Source organism: Macrobrachium nipponense, chromosome 31 (assembly GCF_015104395.2).
Source record: "Macrobrachium nipponense isolate FS-2020 chromosome 31, ASM1510439v2, whole genome shotgun sequence".
In the NCBI taxonomy this organism is placed as follows: Eukaryota; Metazoa; Arthropoda; class Malacostraca; order Decapoda; family Palaemonidae; genus Macrobrachium; species Macrobrachium nipponense.
The window spans coordinates 20,696,623-20,715,790 of NC_061093.1; the positions used below are offsets into that span (position 1 = coordinate 20,696,623).

The 19,168-nt window shown below is 41.4% G+C and overlaps 1 protein-coding gene across 1 annotated transcript in view; it reads left to right on the plus strand.

Annotated features, from left to right (window-relative positions):
* The window catches only part of LOC135206782 (meiosis regulator and mRNA stability factor 1-like), a 239,685-nt gene that overhangs the window by 98,043 nt on the left and 122,474 nt on the right, over window positions 1-19,168 (plus strand). Inside the window, exon 8 of the mRNA XM_064238277.1 lies at window positions 19,067-19,164. Within this exon, the coding sequence (XP_064094347.1) occupies window positions 19,067-19,164 (98 nt within the window). The remainder of the gene's footprint in view (window positions 1-19,066; window positions 19,165-19,168) is intronic.

The following is a 19,168-nucleotide window of genomic DNA, read 5'->3' on the forward strand; positions in this document are numbered from 1 at the left end:
CATTCCTCGAGGGGAAAAGAATTTAGGATGGAGGTCGTGGTACAGAACCTAGAAATATACTACGTAGATTACCCTCGCGACATGATTCTTTTAAGTTGAATTGTCCGGGGGGTAGGCGCATACCGTAGTTATGCGATAATGCGAATGATTTTTATACATTCAACTTCCCTGCCAGATATATACTTAGCTATAGACTCCGTCGTCTCCGACAGAATTTCAAATTTCGCGGCACACGCTACAGGTAGGTCAGGTGATCTACCGCCCTGCCCTGGGTGGCAGGACTAGGAACCATCCCCGTTTTCTAATCAGAATTCTTCTGTCGCCCGGACCATCAACATTGTTGTTGGTTCCTCTCGATTGGTTTTTCTTTTTTCACCGGCAATTGATCTTCTTGACCGACTTTTGGTGACGTATCTGGATTGTTGGATTGGCATACGCTTTTGTGGACTGTTTTGTGGACTTGATTTTGGAATTTTCTTTAATAATGTCTGACTCTGGTATGGTTGTGAGACGTTGTGTGAATGTAGGCTGTAAGGTGAGGTTGCCGAAAGCTTCGGTAGACCCTCACACGGTATGCAAGAGGTGCAGGGAGTATGAATGTTCTTTTACTAATACTTGTAAGGAATGTGAGAACTTGAGTGAGAACGAATGGAAGAATCTAACTAATTATTTAAAAAAGTTAGAAAGAGAAAGAGTGAGGAAGGCTTCTCATAGAAGTTTAAGTAGTTCTAGATCTGAACTAATTCCAAGCTTGGGATCTTCCCCAAGGGTAAGTATTGCTACTTCTCCTTCCATTGCAGCCCCTTCTCCTATTGCAGAACCTGTAGATCCAGCAAAAGAACTTGCGGATCTAAAAGCAGCCTTCAAGTGATGGAAAACAAAAATGGCTGCCATACAAGGTAAGGCTAGTGATTTGTCAGTGGACAGTGATATGAGTGTCCCCAGTGTAGTGGAGGGGGCATCTGGTCGGCTCAGCAACGCTCCTAGGTCTAGACCTCTTCCAAGCTCACATGCCCAGAGGAGAAGGAATGTCGAAAGCCGAAAGGAGGTTGTGGAGAATCCCCACCGATCAGGTGTCCCTTCGGCGGTTTCTGTGACGCCCCAGACTGCCAAGGACCGCTATTGTTAAAAGCGTTCCTACCGTGAGTGTTTTTCTCGTCGTCGGGATCTTCATCACCGAGACGTGATTGGAGAGATTCAGATCGATCTCGGCCTCTCAAGAGGAGTTGGAAGGCTCCGAATATTGACTCGAGCCCTGAAAACTTCCCTGAGGAGTCTCCATCGGGAGTGAAGAAGGCAAGAGCCATTCTTTCAACCAGAGTGAGAAGGAGGCAGGAGGTGGAGGCTATGGACTCCTCCCCTCCTCCCCTCCTCCCGAAGAGGATAAAGAGGAGGCTACAAAGAGGTTCATGATGACGATGCAGGAACAGATTTCGTCATTTGTAGGAGTCCTGTCAAAGGAGCCTCTAGAAGGAAAGACACTTCCCTTCCTATTAAAAGATCCTCCAGACGTATGGAGGTATCTGCCTCCAGGATCGATACTCCTACTCGAGGTGAGGTTTCCGGTACGAACCTGGATGAAACGATCAGACGTCTGGCACCGGCCAGGAGTGAGGAGTCACCCAGGAGGCAGGAGCCAAGAGCCAGGAGTGAGGAGTCAACCAGGAGGCAGGAGCCCAGAGCCAGGAGTGTAGAGGCATCCAGGCAGGAGGCAGGAGGCAGGAGGCAGGAGGCAGGAGGCAGGAGGCAGGAGGCAGGAGGCAGGAGTCGTTCCTGGAGGTTATGACTCTTCTCCAAATATCTCTCGTAAGTAGCCATCTTGCTTGGTGAGTCGTACCCGCGTGAAGTCAGATTAATCAACAGATATCACAAGTTTAACATACGACTAGAATTTGAGAAATATCTAGAAGTGTTCGTGAACTATCGGTGATAAGATTAGTGTGAAAATAGTAGGATAAAGCGCTTCTAAGTTAGTTTATCAAGTGTAATACTATAAATCAGAACAAGATGGCAGTAAGTTCCAACTGCGGGAAGAGGTGGCGTAATTTGGGCGTGTCTAGCAGATTCGCAATACGATGAGGTAGCAGGAAGGGAACTGGCATTTCTCTCATCTATGAAATCAGCAACAGTCCTAACCAAAAAGATACAAAGCATTCATAGATATTAGAAGGATATAATCCTTCAAAACTGGAACAAATCTAATGAAAATATCTTGAAAATAATTGAAGAAGTTCCAAATAAAATCCAAGTGGTCAAGAGACTCATAAAGAAAATATACATAAACCAAACATATTCCGACAAAGAAAATGAATAAGGTGAATCTTGTGAATATCCTAATTGATGCATTAGGAAAAAGAATGCCAAAAGCATGCAAACTGTGTAAGGTTTGGTATAGCATAGTCAATCCACAAAACCTAATCAGAAAATGTGCTGCATGCAACATTCCGACCCATCCACAGTCGTGCTGAGGTAATACAAGATTTGAGAAAAGATACAAGAATTTTTTGTTCAACATGTCTATCATGGATAGACAATGTTATTAAATCAAGATTGAATGTACAAATAGTTGAGGATGAAGAAGAAGGAGGAAGAGGAAGAAGAAGAAAGAAGAAGAAAAAGAAGAAGAGGAAAACGGAAGAGAAGTAAACAAAAATGAAATGACAGAAAAAAATAAGGAAAACAAAGAACAAGATAAAAGTATGGATGCAGAGATACTCATTGATACTACATATGAGGCAATAAAGCAGCATACCTACGAAGAAATAAATTACGATATGACAACAGAAAAGCAAATCCCGAAGAGGCTCTACCCAGATCTATACAATGACGGGAAAGAGGAAAATATAGACAAGAAAGACAAAATCTGCAACCTTTTGAAAAGAGGGAATTGCAGATTTGGAGAAAGATGTTACTACAAACATCCTAAGATATGTCAAAACTATGAAATATATGGTAAATGTGCATACTTAGATGGATATGGGGATGATTGCAGAGATCTGCATCCAAAAATATGTAAAAACCTAAAAGAAGGAAAAGGATGTAAGTTCGACAAAAAATGCAAATATATGCACCCTGTAGCCATGAATCATAATCAAATAAATAACCAACCAAGTAATAAAATCCAAAATAAGAAAGAAACAAATAAAGAGAGAAATCAAGAATATCAGGTAAAAGAGAAAAGCAAACCACCAATGAGATATGCAGAGGTGTCAGCAAAAAATTTCAAAGCATCTAGCTCCGAAATTCTACTCAAGAGATAATAACGTATTTATTATGCAAGAGGATATTGCAGAAACGGAGAAAATTGCAGATTCAGAGACACAAAATGAATAATTATGATGAAGGAAGATCAAATATTATGGAAAAGTTGGATTTTTTAATGTCAGAATTTCTGGAAATGAAAAAAAGAACAACATACCAGAACAGGAAAGAGACATGGGAAAATCCTTATTACTACCAGTATTAAATGAAGGAGAAAAACACGCAAACCATCATAGTGATGAATGCGCAGGGTTAGTTACGAGTAACTCAAAAAGAAAAATAGAGTACTTAGAAGAACTAACCCAAAATTAAAAGAAAATAGATTTTTTATAATGAATATAAAGTGAAAACCTGGTATTCCCAAGAGACTGGGAAGGATGATCAAAAAAAGGGTTCCAAACTTATAGATCAGATAGAAAAAAATAGGAATCAAGGAGGAACCGCAATATATGGGAAAGACAAAAAAACAAGGAAAAAATATATGAGAAATATAGTAACTCAGAATGTGAACTAATAGCGGTAGAATTGAATCTGAAAAATTGATGAACATAGTAATATATAGACCTCTAATACTAAAGAGTTTGACTTAATAATTGAAAAATTGGATGATATATGTAGAAATCACAAGGACTGGACTATTCTCCTATCTTGGTGACTTCAACTTTCCTTTCGTAGAATGGAAAGAACGAATAGGAGATTGTGGTTGTACTTATACATATAAAAAAGAGAGTAATAGTAGTGCAGAAGATAAGAGGCAATTTGAAAAGCTATTAGATATGCTACTAGAATACAACATTCAACAAATAAATCACCTGCCAACAAGAAGGAAAATACTTTAGACCTAGTATTGTGAACGAGATGAATTATGTTAAAGAAATAATAGTTTATAATGCGAATATTTCAGACCATAATGTCATAGAATTAACAGTTCATTCCAAAGCAAGTGAAAATAGAGATAAGCAAGAAATGAAAAAGTGGGAAGGATATGGAAAATACAACTTCTACAGTAAAAATATAAAAATGGTCAGAAATTAATGAAGAATTAAACAAAGATGGGATAACATATTTCGTAAGTGATGACATAAGGTGGGTAAATAAGGAGATATTATATAAAATATTGGAGAATAGTGGAGATAGGAAAAATATATACCGAAGAAGAAAAGTAAACATCATTCATGCATACCAAGAGACAGAAGGATCTTGTTCCAGAAAATCAGAAAGTGGAAAAAAGGTCTTGCAAAAGAAAAAAATGCATGGAAAGTTATAGAACTAAAAAGTAAGATAGAAAAGCAGAACAAAAGATTATACAATCAAAAGAAAATGAAAAACGACTTGGAAGAAAAAAACCCTATTAAATATCAAGCAAAACCCCAAGCTATTATACTCATATGCGAAGAAGATGAATAAAAGAAGAATAGAAATAGGCCCTCTGAGAATTGAAGGGAGATTAACGAATGAAAAAAAAGGAAATTTGCAACATACTGGCAGAACGATAATAAGAGAGAATTCACCCCTAGAATAGATAATGAAGATAATGATATAGAAGTAAGCGGATGAAAATAGTGAATATTTAGCTGACATAGATATTAATGAAGCTGATATTGTGCAGGCTATTAATGAAATTAAAAATGGAGCTGCTGCAGGGCCTGATGGAATTCCTGCTATTTTGTTAAAGAAAGTAGTTCATTCTATCGCAAAGCCACTTGCATATTATTAAGACAAAGTGTAGATACAAGGCAAGATTTATGATGAGCACAAATTAGCATATATTACCCCTACTTTCAAAGTGGATCAAGACTAGAGGCAAGTAATTATAGGCCTGTGAGTCTAACATTCACATATTATGAAAGTGTCATGAAAGGGTAATAAAGAAAAATATTATGAAACATTTAATAAAAAATAATTTGTTTAATAAAGGACAACATGGTTTCGTACCCGGAAAAAGTACACAAAACCCAACTGTTAGTCCACCGTGAGAACATATTCAAAAATATGAAAAGCGGAAATGAAACAGATGTGGTTTATTTAGACTTTGCAAAAGCTTTTGATAAAGTAGACCATTAATATATTAGCGAAGAAAATTAGAAAACACAATATCGTGGATAAAGTAGGAAGATGGTTAAAAGAATTTTTTACACAACAGAAAACAGATAGTTATTGCAAACGACGAGAAATCGGATGAAGTCAAGGTAATATCGGTGCGCCGCAAGGTACGGTGTTAGCTGCAATACTGTTTGTATTATGATTGAAGACATAGACAATAATGTGAAGGATTCGGTAGTGAGTAGTTTCGCAGATGACACAAGAATAAGTAGAGAAATTACTTGTGATGAAGATAGGAACGCTCTACAAAGAGACCTTAACAAAGTATATGATTGGGCAGAGGTAAATAGGATGGTATTTAACTCTGATAAATTTGAATCAATAAATATGGAGACAGAGAAAGAAAGCTATATGCATATAAGGGAAACCTAATAATGAGGACCATCACAAATAAGGAAGCAGTTAAAGACCTTGGTGTGATGATGAATAGGAACATGTTATGCAATGATCAAATAGCAACTCTGTGGCAAAATGTAAAGCAAAAATAAAGGGAAGTTGTTACGGCACTTCAAAACAAGAAAAGCTGAACACATGATTATGCTTTATAAAACATATGTTCGTAGTCCACTTGAATATTGCAATATGATATGGTACCCACACTATCAAAAGGATATTGCACAAATAGAGAGTGTACAAAGGTCCTTTACAGCTAGAATAGAAGAAGTTAAGGACCTAGACTACTGGGAAAGACTACAATTTCTTAAAATTATATAGTCTAGAAAGGAGAAGAGAACGCTACATGATAATTCAGGCATGGAAACAGATAGAAGGAATAGCAGAAAATATCATGGAACTAAAAATATCAGAAAGAGCAAGCAGAGGTAGATTAATAGTGCCCAAAACTATACCAGGAAAAAATAAGGAAAGCACACAGGATTAATCCACTACGCGACCCAGCATCGATAATGCAGCGTCTATTCAATGCGTTGCCAGCCTCATCTGAGGAATATATCAGGAGTGAGCGTAGATGTGTTTAAGAATAAGCTCGACAAATATCTAAAAACGCATCCCAGACCATCAAGATTGGAAGATGCAAAATATACCGGAAGATGTACTAGCAACTCTCTGGTAGACATTAGAGGTGCCTCACACTGAGGGACCTGGGGCAACCCGAACAAGATGTAAGGTCTGTAAGGTAAGGTCCTTCAGAACATAGGAGGTCTTGGAAGGACTCTCCCTCCAAACGTGAACTTTCTCCTTCGTCTGATCGAGGGTTAGACGAGTTGTCTGATGACGAACTCCTGCTAATGAGGGACTTTCTAGTTATAAAGTCTTAGCCTCATTACTACTTCAAGAGTTTTGGAGATTCTCTTAGTCCGGCGGCTCCTCCTTCTCCTCGTTCGCTCTTTCGAGCTCAGCTACGGCAAAATCGTCGGCCTTTTTAAAAATGAAGCCTGTGATATCTATGAAGAAGGCACTCCATTCTTTAGATTCTTGGATGGACAAGAAGGAGGAGTTAGGAAAGACGGTATTCTGCATGCCTCCTTCCAGATTGCACGGGAAGAGAGGTATTTGGTATGGGACAGGAGAGACTATGGGTCTTTCTCTACCTGCCTCTGCAGATGCCGACTTTTCCAATTTAGTGGAGGCCTCTAGACGTCACTCTTAGGATCGGTCAGAGCGACGTGGAGCACTTCAGAGTTGAACCACTTTCTAAAGGGACTTTTGTCACTTTAGAGGTGTTCAATTTCTGGATTGGTCACTCGGAGTTCTGGCCAACAAATCTAAGGATCCGGAGTTTCTTGAAAAACCCAGAAATTCTCCATAGCGGGTCCTGTCCTGCATGGACAAGGCAGTACAGGACGGTTCGGCGGGTGAAGTGGCTTCCCTTTTTGGTGCTGGTCTCCTGAAAAAAAAAAAAAAAAAAAAAAAAAAAAAAAGAGATCAGTTTATGGATCCCTATTATCGAAAGGGGTTTCTCCGAGCCAGAGGACTGCTTACTGTTCGCCCCTCTATCAGATCATCTGTTTCCATTCTCAGTTAGTGAAGGATAATATCGCTCGCTAACTGAGAAGGCGACACAAAGACCTACTAACGCAAAACGTCCAAGAAAGGACGCCCTGTAGTGTCGACGGTTAAGAAGGAATCTCGTCCTCTCTAGCAGCCCTTTCGTGGAGGTGCAGCGGCTCGTCCCCCTGCCAGAAAGAAGAGCTCTGAAAAAGAGAGGAAGGTCTTCATTTAGGCCCTTCAAGAAATCAAAGTGACTTGTTGCTCCTCCAAGCACCAGTGGGCGCCAGACTCCTGAACTTTGCAGGAGTATGGGCAAAAAGGGGAGACGACCCTTGGTCAGTGTCGGTCCTGAAGAAGGGATATGTATCCCTTCGACGACAGCCCGCCCCCTAGCATCTACGCCTCGGGAACTGTCAGCGAGGTACAGAGACCCGTTAATGAGAAAGACTCTCCTTCAAATGGTGGAGCAAACTGTGGGAAAAAGAGGCCATCGAACTTGTGCAGGATCCACACTCCCCGGGATTTTACAATCGCCTTTTTCTTAGTACCAAAGGCATCGGGGGGGTGGAGGCCAGTTCTGGACGTAAGCGCTCTGAATCGCTTCGTACAGAAAAAGAAGTTTCGCATGGAAACGTCCGCCTCTGTAATGTCGGCTCTTCGTCCAGGAGATTGGATGGTCTCTCTGGACCTGCAAGACGCATATTTCCACGTTCCCATTCACCATTTGTCAAAGAAATATCTTCGCTTTGTAATAGGAGACAAGATCTTTCAGTTTCAGGGCTCTGTGCTTCGGTCTGTCTACAGCCCCACAAGTATTCACCAACCTGATGGCGAATGTAGCAAGATGGCTTCACCTAGAGGGGATAAACATCTCCCTCTACTTGGACGACTGGCTGATCAGGGCCAGTCGAAGATTCAGTGCTTGGAGGACTTAGAAGTAACAAGGAACATGATAGATTCGCTAGGGTTGCTCGTCAACCTCGAGAAGTCACAACTGATCCCCAGCCAGAACTTGGTCTATCTGGGATTCAGAGGATTCTCGGGGTTTTGTCGGGATATATTCCTTCGCGAGAAAAGAATCGCTCGAGGTTTGTCGAGAATCTCGAGCTTCTTAGAGAGAAAGAACAGCTCAGCGAGGATTACCTGAGCCTTTTAGGGACCCTGTCCTCATTGGAAAAGTTCTTCTCGCTAGGAGACTTCACCTTCGCCCTCTTCAGTTTTTCCTCAAAGAGTGTGGAGTTGGAAGACGGGTCAACTCTCGGACATCTTCCAACTTCCACAAGAAGTAAAAAGATCATCTGAAGTGGTGGATCCCTCCGCTTCAAAAGAACAAAGAAGGCGTATCGCTTGCTCTGCAGAACCCAGACCCAAGTGTTTATTTACCGACGCTTCGGAGTCGGGATGGGGAGCGACGCTAGGGGAGCAAGGGAGGTGTCAGGCACCTGGACAATAAAGGAACAGGTGTCCTGGCACATCAATTGCAAGGAACTTGTGGCCATACACCTAGCCTTAAAGTTCTTCGAAGAGATAAGTCAGAGACGGGGTTGATACAGATAAACTCGGAAGACAACACCACGGCTCTGGCTTACATACGCAAGCAAGGAGGCACGCACTCCTTTCTCCCTCTATCAGTTGACAAGACACCTGTAACCTGGAGGAGAAAGAGGCATAACTCTCCTCACAAGGTTTGTTCAAGGGATCAAGAATGTGAGAGCGGACAGACTGAGCAGGAGAAATCAGGTCCTTCCCACAGAATGGACTCTACACGAAGAAGTGTGTCGAAGTCTTTGGTCCCTGTGGGGGAGACCTCACATAGACCTGTTTGCGACGTTCCTCTCCAAAAGAATAGAGATCTTTTTGCTCTCTAGTGGAAGATCCGAGAGCCTTCGCAATAGACGCGTTTTCTCATGGATTGGTCGGGTGTGTGGACGCATACGCCTTTCCCCCGTTCAAAAATCCTGGGGGTGGGGGAAGTGCTCAGGAAGTTCGTAGCTTCGAAGAGCACGAAGTTGACACTCTTAGCCCCATTTTGGCCAGCCCCAGGAATGGTTCACGGAGGTACTGGAGGATAGTGGACTTCCCCAGATCGCTTCCAAACAGACACGATCTACTCAGACAAACCCACTTCGAGAGTTTCATCACAACTCCCAGGTCTCGCTCTGACTGCCTTTCGACTATCGAAGACTTGTCAGAGCGAGAGGCTTTTCTCGCAAGGCTGCGGGCTCTATCGCTAGAGCCCGCAGAGCTTCGACGAGAAGAGTATACAGTCAAAGTGGGAAGTCTTTAGGAGGTGGTGTAAGGGTCAGAAGCTGTCCTCCTCCAGTACCTCTATAGTGATTATTGCCGATTTCCTCCTCTGAGAGAGGAATCACAACCTATCTGTCTCGACAATAAAAGGATACAGAAGCATGCTGTCTTCAGTATTCAGGAATCGAGGCCTGGACATTGCTAACGACAAAGATCTACACGATCTAATTAGATCTTTTGAGACTCGAAAGCAGCTACTCCTAGAACACCTAGTTGGAATCTAGACGTGGTCCTGAAATTCCTTTCATCGGATAAATTCGAGCCTTTACATCTGGCGTCCTTCCGCGACGTCACTAGGAAATGCTTGTTCCTGGTGGCTCTCGCTACAGCCAAGAGGACGAGCGAATTACACGCTCTGGATTCCACGGTGGGGTTCAAAGGAGATGCTGCCATCTGTTCTTTCCAGACAATGTTTCTGGCAAAGAACGAAAACCCGTCAAAACTTGGGCCAGAAGTTTTGAGGTAAAGGCTATCTAACCTTGTAGGCAGAGAGATAGAGATCTCTCTCTGTCCAGTGAGAGCTCTTAAATACTATTTAGAGAGGAAGAGACAGATGGGAGCTTGTCAACAAGGTCTTTGGTTGTGCGGTGAAGACCCCAAAAGACTCATGTCCAAGAACGCCTTGGCTTTCTTTGTGAGAAGCGTTATTACGGACGCTCACAAGAACTGCTCGGAGGAATCCTTCGGTCTTCTAAAGGTCAAGACTCATGAAGTGAGGGCAGTAGCAACGTCTTTGGCGTTCCAAAAGAATATGTCTCTAAAGAATATCATTGAGACTACATATTGGAGGTGCAATTCAGTGTTTGCATCTCATTATCTGAAGGATGTGAGAGTGACCTATGAGAAGTGCTTCTCGCTAGGTCCTTTGTATCAGCAGATACAGTACTGGGTCTTGGAGCAAAGACTGATCCTTAATTTTGTGTTCTTTATCGTACAAAAACCCTCTTGTCAGATATGTGCTTGGTTTTCTATTAGCAAGCTCACTACTGTCGCACGGGAGAGAGTGTCATTGCTGGTAGGGGATCAAGGGTATGTATGACTAGTAGGGGAGTACAAAAAAAATTTTTTTTTTTATATTTTGTAATGAAAGTGTAATTATGTTCGAGTTTTTGGTTGTTTGTAAGGAGTTCGGGGATAACTCCTTACAATCTTAGAACACTGGATGTTAGGATCAGGTGATCGGGAGCGGTTTTGTGCTCCTTGAACAAGGTGTATTGTCATGTTAGTGGAATAGGCACCCAATGACAAAGGCCTTTAGGCTCTGCCGAGTAAGTGGATAAGACCCCATTGGCAGACCACAAGAACTCTTAGCCATAGATCAATATCTCGCTGAGGCTCTTGAGGCTAAGCAGACTCCAAGGCAGTAGCCGCGAAGTCTTCAGCCTAATAAGGTAGGAACCAAGGTTTATTAATACCTACAACATATGTTGTTTACCTGTCTATTTCAGTTGTTAGCTGTCTCTTACCCACCACCAATGGGTGCTAATCAGCTAAGTATATATCTGGCAGGGAAGTTGAATGTATAAAAATGATATTGTCATGTTACAATAAAGTTTTATACATACTTACCTGACAGATATATACGATTAATGGGCCCACCCAGCCTCCCGCAGGAGACAGGTGGAAGAGAAGAATTCTGATTAGAAAACGGGGATGGTTCCTAGTCCTGCCACCCAGGGCAGGGCGGTAGATCACCTGACCTACCTGTAGCGTGTGCCGCGAAATTTGAAATTCTGTCGGAGACGACGGAGTCTATAGCTAAGTATATATCTGTCAGGTAAGTATGTATAAAACTTTATTGTAACATGACAATATCATTTTTGCAGACATCTGAGTTTGTCTTCAAAATATCTCTTATTCGTAGGTGTGCAATTATTCATTGTTCGCCCCGAATTAACAGATGTGTCAGAAGACAACGCCTACTCTCCGACCTGACAGCTCTACTTCCAAATGTTCAGCCCATGAGAAGCAGTTCTTCAGGCAGTATTTCCCTGTGTCTTCATTACTGAAAAGCGCTCCGCTTTTATTGCAACTACGATCCTCACCGGACAGCAATGGATAGCGGTTAGCGTTCTCAGTCTTTGTAGCACAGGTTCAGAATCTTGAGAATCCTTCTCTCGGTTCAGCTGTGAAGACGTAGGTTGCATTTTCTGTACACCTTCGTCTTCAACGACACAGTGTTGTTTCTCCTTAGCTGAGAATCAACTATACTATGAGATATCTTGCCATCAGGGACCTTAAGAGAATCATCACCTTGCCTTCTGGCATCGGTGACGAGCAAATTATTTGTTTAGTCTCTTGGCATAACCCTTTTAAGGCGAAGGTCACGTGACTTGCTCGGGTGCTTGGACAACTTGCCTTCTACCAAACGCAGTCAGTCGGCAGCTGTCAGAGCGCCCAAGTCAGTTACGAACTTCGCTGTGGACTTAGTTCGGTTGTTCCATAACACTTTTCTTCGTCCTAACGGCTTGTCACAGTACCCATACCATCGACACCCACCATTGAGTGTCGGTGTCCTATCCACTACCGAGAAGAACTACTTCACTGCATGGGGATGAGAGAATGTGAGACACTTCGCTGCAGACGGATAGACCAGTATGGGTACAGGACATCACCGAAGTCGAGAAGAGGGATAGGTCATACGACCATTCCCTTCTTTTCCTCTGCGGTAATTGCATGACTTTTCCTGCGAAGTCAAGCATCCAGGGGATGGGGATTCGTGACACTCTATTTCGTACCGACTTCGTAGCGAAGACTCAGAACCCTTCGGTTCCTGACGATCGGTTAGTCCTTCACAATCCCCTCCCTAATGGACTTCACCGCCTTCGATGCGAAGATGCTGCTTTGTCCTGTGAAAGCGCGACCGCGCTTTCTGAAGAAACTCGACATCCCAGGCTGAGTGTTGAAGACTCTTCGTCAGCACCAAGATGACCTAGAAGTACACTCCCTCGAGTTACACAAGAACTTCTCCGTGGCGCAGGTACTGAAGGCAGGGGTCTGGTACAACCAGACCACTGGCACTTCCTTCTACCTTTTGGATATTGCCCACAGGTCCTTGGATCGTTTTCCTTGGGACCCGTGGTGGCTGCTCAACACGTTGTGTAGCTAACCCAGACCCTAGCAGGCTGAACAGCATCGAGTCCTGGTGTGACTGTAAGAATAGATAAGTGAATGAGAGAGTGACTGGCTTCTCTTCCTATCTTTTTCTCCCCCTCTACCTGTGGGTAGAGGGATACGGTCATCACCTTGCTGGATAAGGACGAGATGCAGGTGAGCTACTTGACAGAGCCCCATCCTATCCCTTTCACTAGGGATGGGAGCGAATATCCACCACTTCCTCCTACAAGGGGGGGGAAGTGGATGCCAACAAGAGACAAACCATAACTTTATGTTGCCTCTTGCAAATAGGAACTTGTTCTTGTTTGCTGGTACGAAGAGATACGCCTTGCCTCTCTTAGTAACGTACTTGGTCCAGAGGTCTGACATTGATCTGCGGTGCACACCCCGATCAATCGGGACAGAGGCTTGGATCCCTCCCTCGCTCTTACGACCAGGGAGGCATTCCAAGGTTGGGCGAACACCAGTCTGTTCACAAAAGACTCAGATTCCTCCCACCAAGAAGTGAGTCTTCCTATTGTAAAAGGACCGAAGGTTTGTATGCCGTGTTGGAACAAATGACAATTTGTCCAAAATTGCATTTTTCCTAACTATACAAACCTGAGGTCCTTTTACACATAGTCCCACCTCATGCCACCCCTCACTCTGCAGTTTTTGCTTGGGCCAAAAGCAAAAGTGATTTGTTTACCTCCCAGTCGTGCGCGCGCGCCTGTTGAACAAGCAGTTAACTACCGAACCCCTTGTTCGAAAGCTTACGGCCTATCCAGCTGCCGCTAGTACCTTCCTATTGTAAAAGGACCTCAGGTTTGTATAGTTAGGAAAAATGCAATTTTGGACAAATTGTCATTTCAATATCTTCAACTGCATAAGCCTTATAGATAAGGCTTGGCAGGGAGTGGCTTCCAGGACAGTGAACGCTGTTTGTAGGAAAATGTGGCCAGTGTTATCTTGAGAAGGATTAAGAAAAGTTTGAGGTTGATCCCGATGACCCTATGCCTGTTGTGGAATCTGTTGAGTCTGGGGAAGTCAATGGGCTTTGATGTGAGTGGTGAGGATGTGGAAGAGTTAGGGGACGCCCACAGGGAAGAGCTAACCACTGAGGAGCTGCAAAACATTCAGCAGGAACAGCAACAGACTGCAGATGATTAAAGAAATGTTTGCGAAGTGGAGTCTAAAAATAATTTTTTTTTTTGAGACATACCATCCTAAGAAAGACGTTGCAATTCATGTCTCCTAACATGCTTAATGACTATGCTTTGTATCATTTTAGGCAGAGATTGAAGAGACATCAGAAACAAATGTCTGGACAGTTTTGCTATTTGACAGGGGTCCAGTGACTGGTCCTAGTGCCAGTAAAAAACAAAGTGGGGAAGTGAATTATAGTTTCGGTTTTTGTATTTTTTTTTGGATATCATTGGAGGTTCTGGAACAGATAATGTACGAAAAATGAGGTGCTGTTACGGCCTCTGAGAGAGGTCCGCTTCAGGTTCGATATGAAATAAATAAAAATAAATATTTCAACACCAACAGTTGAAACTGGGGATACGAATATAGAAAGAAACTAACACAACAAAGGTTTATTTACAAGCTTACTAACAAAGGTAAATGCAGAATGGTACCTCCTATTTACATAAAAAGATAGAATCTTACACTGCATGAACTGGGGGAACAGCGAGGTAATTCAAATACTTGCGGGCCGGTTTAGTGACTTGAAGCAGTGGCTTCACAAAAGGAGAGCGGCAATTGCAGACGTCCTCTTGACTCTGTATTGCAGAAAATAGTCTACTCTTGAAACTTGCAAGGCAGGAACTCCCCAAAACCTCTAGCAGGACATTTTCTATTCTGAAGTCTTCTCAACATCGAGATAACTCAGTCGACCACTCCTGAAGATGGCTTGACCAAAATCCAACCAACTCTCGAGCAACTTTTCTTCTGAATCTTCGTCAGTCCCTTTCTCTATTATCTCTCACGGATGATCTTTGCTGCTGCTGATCTCTCACTAATAATCTGATCTGTGGCTCTTACTGAGGATATCTCTCTGTGACTAACTGGTGATCTCTCTTTTACGATCTCTGCTGCTGCTGCTACGACAGTCGTATTTATACAGCACTCAGGGGGTGGAGCCTACGGCGAGCGTCACACTCCCCCGAGATTTCCACAGCTTCTTAGATGAATCTAGACGAGGTATTGCATCAGAAATCGCGGCATTTCTCACGTCACAGCAGCGCCTGACGAGTTCCATAACACTCCTGCCAATTCTAGAACCATCATGGGGACAGGTACCTCCAACACAATGAGCTAACGCCTCATTGCTGCCGAACTTCTCGAAAATGCTTTTTACTTTCCTTTATTTTTCTTTGCTAGGAAACTATTATCATTACAGGTGCCACTGTATTTAAAATCTAAACTAGGAATGTTGACAGTGTCAGTATGCTTATAGAAAACAGGTACTCCCTGCAATGCTTTTTTAGACTTTACTTGCTATTTGCAAGAGGACCTTGATAAGGGTTATGAGTTTATATAAAGTATTTCAAATAGATATTAGTGATGCATTCGAATTTAAATCTCAAGTCACTTTTAAATTTTGGAAGTTTGTAGTGGATGGATATATATGTTTTATGGTTACTTCAAGGTTTCCTTCAGGTAGGCAGCAGCGAGTTGCTGTGGATGGGATCTTGAGTGAACCAAGACTTGCTTTATCTCGAGTTCGACAGGGTAGCATTCTTGGTCCACCGTTACTTTTATTGTTTGCAAGTGATATGGTTGTTGGCCTGGAAAACAAGATTGTTCGGTACTATGCTGCTGATGCATCACTTGTGGGTGTAGTAGTAGTCAAGTCTCCATTTAGAGAAATTAAGCTGTCCTCAGCCTCAATCGTGACATGGACCGGGTCGGTGAATGGTGTGGGCGGTTGGGAATGAGGTTGAACTCCAGTAAAACAAAAAATATTGATTAGCAGATCTCGTACAGATATCCCACCCCTTCCTCCCCCTCAGGTGGGTGAAACTTTGCTGAATGAGTCTGAAGCTTTAACTATGCTTATGTGTAAATTTAGACTGATCAAACTTTTGAGAAACTTCTAATGATCTAATGTAAGTTTCAGTGAATGCTGCACGTAAGTTATGTAATATTCGTAAGGTCTCGTATAGTTACAACTGTGATAAAATCAGTGCAACTTGTTTTCAATTGTTTGTGCTTCCTTTACTAGAGTACTGTTCTCCAGCGTGGATGTCTGCTTCTGTGAGCAATTTTTCTCTCTTGGTGGTGGTAAGTTTGTTTGCTAATAATAGCAGTAAGACTTAGATCATCAATGATTGGTCTTTTTTGTTGGATTTTCAGAAATTTTATTTCAACAGAAATCTTTCACTGCCTGATCCCCTTTACCTACCGAGAGGAACCAGATTCACTGAATAGCAGTACCAATATGCAGTAAATGTACAGTGGTGCTCAAATCTCTTGACATGATTCTTTTTGTACCATCCAGATTCTTAGACTCAATGTGACTTTGCCAAGTGGTGCTAAACTTTTTTTATTTGTAATGTCATACATGTCAAACAGTTTGCAAATTCACAGTTAGCCCTATTTTCCTTATGGTTGAATAGATAGGATCACTTTTTTGCACTGGTTTAATTCTTAATCTGTGGTTTGGAATTTTTTTTTTTTTTTTTTTTTTTTTTTTACGTTGCTCAGTTCAGTGTGGTGTGATAAGGTTAGTGGTGCCAGCAATGAAAGCACACACAACACGCTCCTCTGACTGGTCAACATAACCACGTCTGCAGCATTATGACAGTAGGCCTAATAAGCTCAATAGTCATAACAATTTCAAAGTAGGAGTATGAATTAAGACAAGTTTTTTTTGAATGTTGAAGTTTTTGGCTCTGTTTAAGCTGCCTGTATGTTGCAATATGATTTAAAGGCCTAAAAAAATAATAAGCATTCTGAGATGTAATCTGTTACCAATGAATTTATTTGTAGAGATTACCTGTCCTTTGAGGAATACCAGGGGAATATGAATTACAACCAGTTTTCTTTGGATGTTGAAGTTTCGGCCGTTTAATTTTGCAAAATGATTTATAGGCCTAAGAAAGGGATTTTGACGTAGGAAAAATCTCTTTCTGGGCGAGGAAGCCGTGTCGCCCAGTGAAATATGTCTGCTTTAGCACTATTTCTAGTAAGATATTGCTATAATACCAGAGAACTGCTAAATTGGACATGTCAGAAGCTTCTGACTCGCTCACCTTATCTAAGCCTTCTGAGATCTGTAATCTGTTACTAATGTTATTTGTAGAGATTACCTGTTCTTTGAGGATTAAAAGGTGGTGGTGATTTTGGTTATATGTAGAAGATGGCTATTAATTGATACGTATATAAGTATGTATTAACCCCTTCGCCACTGGCCTGCTGCATTGCTGCTAATGCTTGCATACCGCATGAGACCCCCTTTCGACCGCGAGTATCAATCATTACTTGCTCCCACTAAATTTTATGTTATTCATATTTTTCCTTCATATTCTTATGTGAAAACATTGTGTGTATGGATATCAAAGAATATTTTTTACCCCATTGTCAAAAAATTACAAAAAATATAGTAAGAATATCGGAAAAAATAGGAATATTTAGTAGAAAAAGTAATTGCAGAAGTAGGAACTGTTATAAAGTAGTAGAAATAGCAGTAAAGTAATAGAAATAAAGTAGCAGAAAAAGTAGTAAAGTAGTAGTAAAATAGTAGTAGTGGTAATAGCAGTACTAGTTTTCTTACTGAAACAGTTATTCCTAGGTTTCATACAGAAACAGCATATACATCAATGAATGTTTAGGCAGCTGGTAATAATAATAATAAAACAGTAATAATAGTAATAATAATAATAATAATGATAATAAAAGCAACAGCATCTCATGACCAATACGTATATACATATGGGGCAGTTTATTCACCCCCATTATCATCAGCAAGCTATAAAAAACACATCTCATCACAAGTAACAGGCCTCCATAGAAGTCCTTTCACCTTACGCTTTCCTGTTGAATGAAAGTACTACTCTGCCCGAGCATTCATCCATTCACACAATTTGTCAATTACATCACAACAAAAAAGGAAAAAAAATGCATCACGTAAGCAGATGAAATCTGGTGTGTAAGCAGGAATCCCATTGCCACCCTCCGTGAATCAGGGGGGGGTGGGTCTGGGCGCAAGTCACAAGATGGATCAGTTATGAACTGCCAGCCTTCATCGACAAGAGGTTCAAGGTCTTCCAAACCACTCGTCACTGTCAACCTCTAAAAATTATCACTGTAATCATCATCTGATAGATTTGGCAGGTACTCAGACCCTGACTGAAACACTTATCATCTGACATGATACTGAAAAAAAAAAAAACATAAAATAACTGCAATCAAAAGGGAAAAAGATTTGGAATTCAAATCTACATGGTTTACGGACAAAATCGTAATCATCCTTCTCAGATAATAGCCTGAGGCGCACTGGTATATGTTGGCCAGTACCCCTCCTAATATCCCATATGAAAATGACGTCACGACGTCCATCGGACGCTCATTGGTTAGAATGAATTGTGGGTGGAGCTTCAGCACCTCTCTCGTACACAATACTGTGTCTGGAAACCATCCAAGCTAAAGAAAACGCTTTGCTTTTCGAGGAGGGATGAAAGACGTACACGCGTACGTCCCTGTCTTTTATTACTGTACCGTAAAAGACGTACATGTGTACGTCCCAGTGCTGAAGGGGTTAATATCAATGCGTATGGAACACTGTTTTAACTACTGGTTTTTTTAAAATATTTTCTTAAACTAAAAGTCCCTTTGCTCATTTTTGGTGTATAGTTAAGTTTTCTTCTCTAAGGTAACCAAGTGCAAGATATTTGGGATCTATTTTATTTTTATTTCGGATTTTTAATGCAGTTTGCATTGCAAATTTTATTCAGTGAGAGAGTAAGTTTAAGTCTGAAACTGCTCTAAAGTTAATAGAAAACATTGTGGTAGACCAAGTAGTAGCTTTTAAGTTGGGGATGTAACTCATAGAAATTAATTTTGTGTTTGCAAATTTTAAACACTGAGTGTTCTAAGTTTCAGTATGAAACCGCTTTGGAGTTAGTAGAAAATTTGTGGTAGACCAAGTAGGAGCTTTTAAGGTGGGGATGTAACTCATGGAATTTTGTTAATATTAACACTGTTTATCATTGCTTTAAATTCCTGCTGTTGTTGAATTGTGTAACCAATTTACTTTTAATTTTGCTGTGATTTGTTCCTTATCCCAGTCACCAAATTATTGAAAGATTGAAATTTAAAAAAATATTTTCTCTTATAATTTTAGGGCCAAGAAGAGGTTAGATGGTGAAGATGTTTATGGCAATGAGATATATTGTACCTTTGGAAAGAATCTAGACAAAGAAGGTATTCCAAAAGTTGATAGTGG